Source organism: Pseudonaja textilis, chromosome 10, assembly GCF_049901715.1.
Source record: "Pseudonaja textilis isolate UNSWEBS1 chromosome 10, rPseTex1.2, whole genome shotgun sequence".
Classification (NCBI taxonomy): domain Eukaryota; kingdom Metazoa; phylum Chordata; class Lepidosauria; order Squamata; family Elapidae; genus Pseudonaja; species Pseudonaja textilis.
In genome coordinates, this window is record NC_141999.1 from 10,885,384 (window position 1) to 10,896,254 (window position 10,871).

Below are 10,871 nucleotides of genomic sequence, written 5' to 3' on the forward strand. Positions count from 1 at the left end.
TTGTAGTCTCCGTTACATCATTATTTTAGCAATCCTTTTCTATCAATCTATTGTGACTTCTGTTTTATTGCATCCTTTTTTCTATGTTTTCTGCTAACTTTCTTGTTATCCTTATTAGGGGCTCTGTAACCCAAAAGCAGAACAGAAATACACTGCAGTTGTAGGATCAGAATGACGCTTAACATCTGGAACGGGAGCACATATCTGTAAATTGGAAGGAAGCAGTCGCAAGCTCATGACCTGCAATTTCCACTTTTGCTTTGCAGGTGGTCCATAGAGACTTGAAACCTAGCAACATCCTCTACGTAGATGAGTCCAGCAACCCTGAATGTATTCGTATTTGTGACTTTGGGTTTGCCAAGCAACTGAGGGCAGACAATGGGCTCCTCATGACTCCTTGCTATACCGCCAACTTTGTTGCTCCAGAGGTAAGCAGTTCATAAACCTAAGTTTGTTGGGGTCAAATTCTCAAGGAAAACATACTTGTTCTATTATTCATTTTAGGAAGGTCTCTCTAATCACTCTCTCCACCCAAGTGAGCTAAATTAAAGACCTGACTGATATGCTTTGTGCCTACAAATATTTGTAGGATAATGTGCTACAATGGAATCAAGCGCAAAGGTTGTCTGAACACTTGCTGTCTGTCCCCAAACTGAAAATGAAGCCTACTTTTGCTCTTAGCTGAAAGCCTTGAGTTATGTTCCTCCTGCGGATTTTCTCCAGATCATCATATTAGCATGTTTGGGTTGGGGATAAAGGCCAACATAGAAACTGGATCTGAATTTTTGTAACTATCCCAAATACTCATGGCTTCCTTTCTTGCGCTTTCATGGTGTCATCTAGGTAAGAAAGCCAGAATATACCTGGAATTCCAAATGCTACCTTTTTTTTTTTTATCTGAAAGGCCTGGGGGACCCTTGAAGTAGTCTTGGCCCCCATCAAGCAGGCTCCTTCCAGATTGTTTGGGAGGATTACACCATGATCATTCTGTACTTAGGAGGAGGAAGTCCCTATCTCCTGAGAAGAGTTGATAGGAGAATGTTGAAAGGGGAGATGTAATGTTAGGAGGCAAGAACGGGACGTTCTGCAGTTGCAAGGAGGGTCTTTTTTGTATGGAGTGAAGCATCTCCCATTTTGTCCTAGGAAAAAAACAGGAATCTTTGGTGTTGCAAGCTGAATTCATCGGAAACAGAGTTCCCCAACCTTTCTGGTTTTGTGGCCCGGCGGGGTGGGTAGAGAGGGAATGGTTCCATGGAAGCAGGCAAGTGTGTGCACGCAGCTCTATTTGTGTGAGTGGTGGGTACACCACTGACACAACTGAGCGTGCACGAGCTTGCCTGCTATTTCTGCGACCTGAGTGGCTCAAAGGCGGGTAGTGGGCTGCGGTCTGGAGATTGGGGATCTCTGATCTGGAAGATCCACCATGGGGAAGGTTGCGTATAGAGACTGTTGTCTTCCCTGCTTAGAAACTATTCATAGATAAGATGGCTAATTAGACCAGTTGCTTTTTTTGTAACTACACAGTATTTGAAACATCTTTGGTTAATAGCACAGCCAATGGCTGTAAATTAGTGGAATTGACTTTTTCTTAGATGACATAAACAGGAAATGGAAAGAGGGTAAGAAAAGGTAAAGAAGACCAACAAGTACTGATCATCTTAACAGGATGTTCAGGAGTAATAAGAGAGGAGAAACTCAAAACTGAGCTACTTCGTGGTTTTTCTGCATTTTTATAATTGCTGGAGATGTCACCCATGCCTCTTTTATTTCTTCTCCATTTTTCAGAGTCAAGAAAATCAGCAGAGAGCACCATCAGCTTCCCTGTTTTCCCTTTTCGTCAATGTTTTCTCCCATTCTTCCTTCAGTTGATAATTATGCCTCCATGTTTTCTTGTTCTAATTTAGGTTTTGAAACGCCAAGGCTACGATGAGGCCTGTGATATTTGGAGCTTAGGAATTCTTCTCTACACAATGCTAGCAGGGTAAGATGGATGTATTGGGGTTGCTGGGAGAACAAAAATTGTGACTGTATTTCTTTGTTAAATTTTCATTCCACCCACTCTCCTTCCAAAAAATGCTTGGAGAGATAAGTGATCCTCTGCCTCTCCTTTTTATCTCACAGTTCTGTGAGACAGGATAGGGCGAGACAATTCAATCGAATTAAGCCATCATGTGGCTTAGTTTTGGTTTAATCTTTTTTATGAACCTAGCCATTATGGTTTCTCCATTATGTGTCACGGTCTTATGCACAATGTGAATGCTGCAACTCGTGCTTAGGAAAGAGTGTATGAACACAAGTAATAGGTACGATGACTAACTTGAGATTGCTTGGTGAATCTTCTGTTTGAGCAAGACATTAGAATCTGTCTCCTCTTTGGCTGCATTCTTAACTGGTGACATGATAGAAGGCCTCTGGTTTGAGAGGCTGTCACAAAGAAAAGGGGGGCAACTTTTTCTCCAAAGCACCTGAGGGCAAGACAAGAAGTAGTGGTTGGAAATGAATCAAAGAGAGATTCAACCTAGATCTAAGGAGGAATTTCCTCACAGAAAGAATCAGTGGAACGGCTTGTCTTCAGAAGCTGCGGGTTCTCCATAACTAGAGGTTTTTAAGAAGAGATTGGATAGGAATCTGTCCAGAAAGGGTTGGAGTTTCTTGCCTGACAGGAAGTTGGTCATGAAGATCTCCAAGATCCCTTCCAATCCTGGTATTCTGTATTTTGCCCTGCTATTGGCAACTTCGCTATTATTAACCATGGGTTTTTTTTCAGTTTGTTTTGTTGAGTATTTCAGAATTTCTGGCTTCACATCACTTGTAGGTAGCAATCATGAGTCACAAGACACATTAATATTTGGGAGGGTTGGCTTAACTTGTTATGGGGACTAACTTATGCAAAATTGAGTTTACTCAACATGTTAAGCCTTTCTCTCCCATCAGTGAGTAAAAAATTGATTCAGTTGGAATTGTAATCACCCTATCCCAATTAAGATTTTTTTTTTGTTCTGCTTAGGGTAGGCATTTGAAGCCCCTCTATGCTCTTTGGGGAAGATTTTCTATAAATTAGCTATCAATAAAATCTAGCAGGCTCATCATAACATTGCTTAAAAATTAGGAAATGCTTGCACATTTCCAAGCCGCTACAGGCATTTATTAGCAATTGCTGTTATACTGGAGAACGGAAACAAACCTGAAGGTCAGGCCGGCCAATTCTTTGCCCCACAGCAAATCTTCCATTCCCAACCAATCATTAACAGACCAGACCGTATGATTCCGCTCCATAATAGGGCACTGTGACTTATTACACGCTCATAATTATAATGAATTACGAAATCTCTCAGTTCAGAGTCTGTCTCCATTTGTCTCCTGAGAATCCCGGCCTCTGCTGAGCCGAAGTAGTGGATCTCTGTTATTTAAAAAATAACCAAACCTTACAGTGAAAATAATGTGTACTTAAATCTCTACCAGGAGTTGAATGGGTTTTCTGCAAATTGGATGCTGTTGAGATGGGGGTGACAAATCTCATTCCTCTGCAGGCCCCTCCTGTCTTCTCTACTCATGTGTACTCTCACCCCATGCTTTAGATCAGGGGTGTCAAACTCAAGGCCCACAGGCCAGATCCGGCCCACAGGGAAACAACAAAGGACTGGCCTGCTGTGCCACTTCCAGGAAAAAGGGAGCTGGTGGGGGCTCCTGCAGCCCTTTGCCAGCAAAAGGGGGGTGCACGTGGAGCCCCCTTGTGCCCCGCTTTTGGTCACAATGGCCTCCTGTAGTCTTCTGCCAGTGAAAACAGGGTGGGGGGGTGAAGATTATGATGAGAGTGAGTGAGGGTCTCAGGGAAGTTCTGCATTAGCACTTGGCCCCCGTGTCACGGTCACTATGGCCATGCCCACCCCCAACCCCTTCGAGGTCAAACACAATCCTGTTGCAGTCCTCAATGAAATTGAGTTTGACACCCGTGGCTTTAGATGTTGTCTTCATCTCTTCCATCTGACATTATGGTATTGCATGTATTTAAATATGTGGTTATTGTCATTCTCCCTGCCCCTTGTGCCTTTTTCAGGTATACTCCATTTGCAAATGGGCCCAGTGATACCCCCGAAGAGATCCTTGTTCGGATAGGCGGTGGAAGGTTTTCCCTCAAAGGAGGAAATTGGAACACTGTTTCTGATGCAGCCAAAGTAAGGTTTAGCATCTTAAGCTCAGGCAGTGATAAAGCAGTTGCCAGCTTGAGTCATAAAACCCGAGAGTTTGGCACTAGGGCTTATCTAGTCCACTTTCATTTCGTCCAGTGGCTGATCAGGTGCTTCTAGGAGAGCCATCACACCTTCCTGTCCATGTTCCTCATGAGGAGCATTGATTCTGGAGAGTAATTTTTATCCATTCTGATATGGTTAAGTTATGAATTCTGAGTTTGGGGTCATGGTTATGAGTTTTTCATAACCTCATCATCCAGGAATGTTAAAATTGCCCAATTTAGCAGCCTTTACTTATTCGTGTGGTAACCAATCCCACAAGTTAAATTATGCTCTGCCATAACAAAATAAGTTGTTTATCTGTCTTAATTCTCTCATAATTCAGTATTATTGAATGAATCTAAGTTTGGGAGAGGGCAAAGTTTTTTTTTTTAAATCTTCTGGCATTGTTGTTCCCAGATATGTGACACACCTGGAAGTAACTTTCAAATTAACCAAGAAGCAGCACTGTCTCCTTCATTGTAGCCAAGAAACTGGCAAGGGGAAAATGATATTCAGCAGCTATGTTTTCTAAATACTTACTGCAGGATTTAGTATCCAAGATGCTCCATGTTGATCCGCATCAGCGTTTGACTGCCATACAGGTACTCCAACACCCGTGGATAACCCAGAAGGACAAGTTGCCTCAGAGACAATTAAGTCATCAGGATGTACAGCTTGTAAAGGTATGAAGAGATTTGCATACCGGTACTTCCTGCCATATTCTGTCATACAGCCCTAGTTTTCTCTCAGTATCTTTGGGTCAGTGAGGAAAAAGAGGAACATGGGAGAGAGAGGCTGGCACAACTCAGATTACATGTGGGAAATCCATGTTCTATTTGTGGCATCTCATGTTTGAAAAGCGGGGGGGAAAAAAACAAGTGTTGCCAAAGCAGACAATAGTAATCTGGCTGAAGAAGTCCTTTGAAATTGGCACTTCCTGTGTTTTAAAGTACTTGATAGTACTTTAAAAAATAAATTAAAACACCAAACTCATCAGGATAGGAATAGCAAGTCTAGCTCTCTCCCCGTCCTATGTATGTGCATGTACCTGATGGAAACCCTTAGGAAATCATTCTTCGGATATTCTAAGCCGCTTCGGATTGTTTAGGTTAAAACTTCCACATACAGCTTTTGCTAGGGGAAATGTTTCCCAGTTGGCAAAATCTGCAGCTTCTAGCAGGAAAACACCAGTCAGAGAGAGAGAGAAGGAATTCTAGTCTGTAAATGGAAGGTGCAGAGAGCCTGTTTGGTGTACTGGTTAAAGTTTTCAGGGCTAGACCTGCCTTAGGAACAAAGCCAGCTGGTTGGCCTTGTACCAGTCAAACACGCAGCCATAGGCAGCAAGCAGTGGCAAATCTCTTTGGAAAACCTTGTCAAGAAAACTGCAGCGACTTGTCCAGGCAGTTACTAGAGTTAATATTAGCTTGAAATGATTAAAATAAAAAGGCTGCCCTCCTTTCAGGAACTCTAGCCATTACATTTCTTTAAGAATAAGTCAGGCTGTTTCATACAGTAAATGGTTCTCCTACCCCAAATTCATTCACCAGGGAAACTGCAGTTAATTGTGACTCCCAGAGAAGTGGACTTCATTGCTCCATGGAGGTCTACAAACATTTTGTCTCCATTCTTGTTTTTACCAGTATTTGCCTGAAGAAACAAACACATAAGTGATCGTTGCTTTCTTTCAAGACCTTGATTTGTTCCCTTAAGCAGGGTTAAATTGCTCCGTCTCAGTTGAGGCTTAGCGCTAGTAAAATTGTTCATCTTGGGCAACGAGATTTCCATGGATAATGAAACAGATAAAGATAACCTTTTTAATAAGAGCCTTGGAACTAGGAAAGGCAAGTCTATCAGTTGTCCCTATCATCATTGCTCGTTGAGGTGAGCCCTTGAAGTTGGGAGCGCACTTTGGAGTGATATATTAAATCCCCAAACCGGAGAATGTGTACATGAATTAATAACAGAATAACAAGAGTTGGACCTTGGAGTTCTTCTAGTCCAACCCTCCACCCCACTCGCTCAAGCAAGAAACCCCCCCATTTCAGACAAATGGTTGTTAATCTCTTCTGGTGTTGGAGCATTCACAACTTCTGGAGGCAAATCGTTCCAGTGATTAATTGCTCTGTCAGGAAATTTCTCTTAGGTTGGAATGAAAATGCTATGTCTCCAAACAGCATGGCCAGATGGGATAGTGAATAGTTTAGTGCTTTGAGGGCCTAAAGAGATCAGCAAATAATCAGTTTTTTGTAGTGATGTCAACCCTGGTGGCTATGCATCTTATACATGCCTGTCTCTTAAGCAAACTCCTGTGGCTCATCTCTCTTCCAGGGTGCCATGGCTGCCACATACTCTGCACTGAACAACTCAAAGCCAAGTCCCCAACTGAAGCCTATCGAAGCCTCTTTGTTGGCACAGAGGCGGGTTAAGAAGCTCCCATCTACCACTCTGTGATATGGGAATACAGGGTAATTCTCCACCACCCCAAGTCGTGACTCTGCACAAACTCCCCTGGTATTTCCAGGGGCCCAGGAAAGTGTCACTCCACCAAGAAGTCCATCAGGGCCAAGTGCCTTCAGAAAGATTAGCTCTTGTTCTCCTCATGGATATCTTTTGTTGTTGTTGTGATGTGTTGTTCTTAAATGAACAGAGAGTCTACAGTTACAAAGGAATCTATGTAGATGTAGGTAAGAAGATGAACATGCAATAATCTTCCTGCGAAAAACCTCTACCTGCAAATGGCCATGCCTTAGACCAGTTGATAACTCAGCAACTCAAACCTGGTAACAGCTGAAAGTGTGCTTTCACACTGCTTCTCTCATCAAGATCGCTCCAGTGGAGATGTTCTTGTTTTGCTTTTTTAAAAAAAGGGCCCCTCTGTACAGACACACACTTTTTACATGATTTGTGAGTTCTCGTGTGCACAAGCTTGAACTTCCTGCTCCTTATCATCCACACCAGGCGGCCATTACTCAAGATGGTTTTGAACAACTCTGACTCATCTCTTCTTCCCTCTTTCCCTTTTCAACATCATGTGATTGAAGACAACTCCACCCGACTGGTTGGAATTATATATACTTTTTCTAAATCTTCAAATCCTGTGGACTCTTGAAGTCTATGCCAGATTGTATCTAGCTTTTAAATGTGTAATGAGCCTGCAAGAAAATGCTTTTTTCAATGGTGAAGATATTCAGATTTTCTAGATGGAGAAAGGGTTTCTGTTTGTTTGTTTGTTTGTTTGTTTGTTTTAAACTCTGCCAAACAGCACAATCCAGCACCTCCATGATGCTAAGTGCAACCAAAAAAGTCTTTGTTGCTCTTTTCCTTTTTTCCTTTTTTAATTTAACTGATTGTATAGCTGGTTACTCAGGGTTTCTGTCTGAATTTTGAAATAAATCGTATCATGCAGCTTGAAGTTACTTTACTGACTAACCTTGCATTTTCCCTGTCTGGGTGGTTATCTATGTTATTGGGGTCTTTATATTAATATACTATTTTATGTACATGGTCATATTCTTATGATTTCCATTTATGACCCCTGTGTATCATGTGTCAATTGTAAATCACACTGCTTAATAACAATTCAGTAGAAAATGAAGCATGTCCCAATTTTTTTTCCCCAACATGGCCCAAACTAGAAAAGATAAAGAAATATGCTTTGTTTGTGTGGCTATCTAATTTGCTTATAAATGGGATAAAATCTGTTATCTCATATACATATATACATATATACATACATATACATATACACACACACACACACACACACACACACACACACACACACACATATATATATATATATATATATATACACACTTAAGTTTTCGTGGGTACTTACATTCGGCTTTGTTCGGGTATTTTCCCACATCATTGTAGTTGTGCTTTTAAAGTTGTAGCAACGTTTCGGCAGAATCTCATCTGCCATCATCAGGCTTCTGTATAGTGTTCATATATGTATATGTATATATACACACACATATACACATTACACATTATACATACACACACACACACACATATATATATAATATACACACACACATATATATATTTACATATACTTACATACATACACATATATGTGAAAACGTATCTAGGCAACGTTTCGATGAAGTCTCATTCATCATCTTCAGGCTTGTCTCTTCGGCTCTGTGCTTCTCAGAGCTTCTTCATCGAAACGTTGCCTAGATACTTCCAATCTTACGCGGGAGAAAACCCGAATAACCAAAGATCCACATATTAATACCCGCGAGAACCTCAGAAAACATATATGTGTGTGTGTGTGTGAAAAAAGAGACATCCCAATCTCTGGAACTAAAAATTTATATTGTTCACTAAGCTTTTGTTAGCCTCTGCTAACATCATCAAAATGTAAAACAACAAAATCATATATCTTAAGGAGATATGTGATTTTATACAACATGACTTTGACAGCATTCTCTCTAGTTCACTCCCTCATCCAAACAGACTTCCATCTTAAAGGCCCCTTTGGTTTGTCCACTAGATTCATTTGTTGCTTTGCTTGTGATGGGAAGCAGTCTCTGCTCTTCTTGCAGGATCTTTCTTGGTGCCTCAGTGCTTGGTAGGCTGGTAGCAGTTCAATGTGTCTGTTAATGGAGTTGTTGTTGTAAAACCAGGTTTCCTTCAGTAAGCGTCCCCCTTTGGTTGCATCACGGGCAACAACTTTGGCCTCTTGAAAATTAAATATGTGATTAATGCCCAACAAAAGGCAACTAATCATGAGAAGCTAGCCTTACTTCATAACTGCATTCGAAATGGCTTACCACCAAAATCACTGCAGAAAAGACCCGTATAGTAGATACACCAGAGAGCCATGCAGCGGTTCGCCAGTCCAGAATGTTATATGCAATGATCAATGACTGCCACAGACAAATCAGTGCACAAATGGTAAGAACCAAACAATGCCAAGCACAATGTCGGGTGGCATTAACAGACACCCACTTTAAGGCTCTTGATTGTACAATATCCCAAGTGGTACGAGACACATGCCTGCAAAAAAACATCATACTTAGACGAAAAACAGAGACACTGCGGTCCTTGAGGGCCCGCCAGATGAAAAAAAATTGGTGAACAACCTATCCTCTAAAGTACTCACTGACACACAGGTCTGGGTTCTACAACATGATGCCAGTTTAAATTTAACTGATACCAAACCGGTTGATTTTGCTGCAGCCCTCGAGTCAATGATTTCTTGACTAGAGGTATCGAAGAGGTGAAAAATTCCATCAGACAACAGCTGATAGGATTCCTTACCAGCCATAAGCAGAGCATCACTATCAAAATCTGAAATGTTGGCCCTCCAGGAATTGAGAAAAGACAATTCCATCATTATACTGCCAGCTGATAAGGGCAGGGCAACAGTAGTCATGGACAGAATGGATTATAATAAGGTCTATGACCTTCTTAATGACAGGAATACCTATCGACTCCTGGATAAGGATCCCATGACATCTTTCAAGAACCAAATTAACAAGATAGCTGATAAACTCAACAGACAAGGGAAAGTGGATGAAGAGGATCTAAAAATGATTCGACCAAAAGACTTAGCCATAACATGATTCTATGGATTACCTGTGCCCCATTGTCTCCCTTTGTGGCACTCCTACATTTGGTTTAGCCAAATAGCTATATGGACAGCTACAACAGCTGATCAAAGGCACCACTACCAGCGTAAAGTCTTCTACCGACTTTCTACAACAGAGGGAGTGGAGGTTGGGGAGGAGGAAACAATGGTGTCATTTGATGTTGTATCACTGTTTAGGTCCATCCCCAAGGAGTTAGCGACCATAACTATAAAGGAACTATTATTGGAGAAAGTGTCATGGAACCCCAAATCCCCTAGCACAAACGATCTCCTCCTCCTGTTGAATTTCAGCCTTAGAACTTATTTTACATTTAACCACCATATGTACAAACAAATAAAAGGTGCACCTATGGGATCTCCAATCTCGAGAGTGATTGCAGAGGCAGTCCTCCAGAAATTAGAATATGAAACAATGAAAATATACAAGCCCAAGTTTGGGGCAAGTTATGTCGATGACACGTTTGTCATTATTAAACAGCAAGATAAGACCAGATTCATGAAAATCCTCAATTCCATATACCCAGACATTCAATTCACGATGGAAGAGGCCAATAATACACTGGCCTTCTTGGATGTATTAGTCAGCTGTAACCCAGACAGGAGTCTTGACACAGGTGTACATCAAAAAATCACAAGCACAAGCCACATTTTGCTCAATGAAAGTAATCATCCCACCGCACACAAAATCAGTTGTATTTGGGCGCTGTTCAATAGAATAGATACCCATTGTAGCACACTGACAGCCAAAGCCAAAGAGCGGGCATACCTCTATCAAGTCTGTAAGCTCAATGGTTATTCTATGGACTTTATCCAAAGATGTTTTACCCCCAGAGCCTGACAACCTATTGAAGGTGCTAGTGAAACATCTATGTGGAGGGTGCTCCCATATATACGGGGGTATCTGAAACTGCTGCACACATTCTCTTGCCACATGGGGTCAAGGTGGCGCACAAACCGGATCAAATGTTGAGAATGAGAGTAATGCACCAAAAGAAACATTACCCAAAGAACAGGCATCTTCGGTGGTTTACCAT

General features: G+C 41.6%; 1 protein-coding gene across 8 annotated transcripts in view; it reads left to right on the forward strand.

Moving 5' to 3' along the window:
• Positions 1-7,634, forward strand: part of RPS6KA1 (ribosomal protein S6 kinase A1) — an 87,878-nt gene extending 80,244 nt beyond the window's left edge. For all 8 annotated transcript variants that reach the window (XM_026702546.2, XM_087939678.1, XM_026702548.2 and 5 more), the window contains 5 exons: positions 267-428; positions 1,905-1,981; positions 4,058-4,175; positions 4,778-4,915; positions 6,561-7,634. In XM_026702546.2, the coding sequence (XP_026558331.2) occupies positions 267-428; positions 1,905-1,981; positions 4,058-4,175; positions 4,778-4,915; positions 6,561-6,683 (618 nt within the window). In that variant the 3' untranslated portion in view covers positions 6,684-7,634. The remainder of the gene's footprint in view (positions 1-266; positions 429-1,904; positions 1,982-4,057; positions 4,176-4,777; positions 4,916-6,560) is intronic.
• The last annotated feature ends 3,237 nt before the right edge of the window (positions 7,635-10,871 follow it).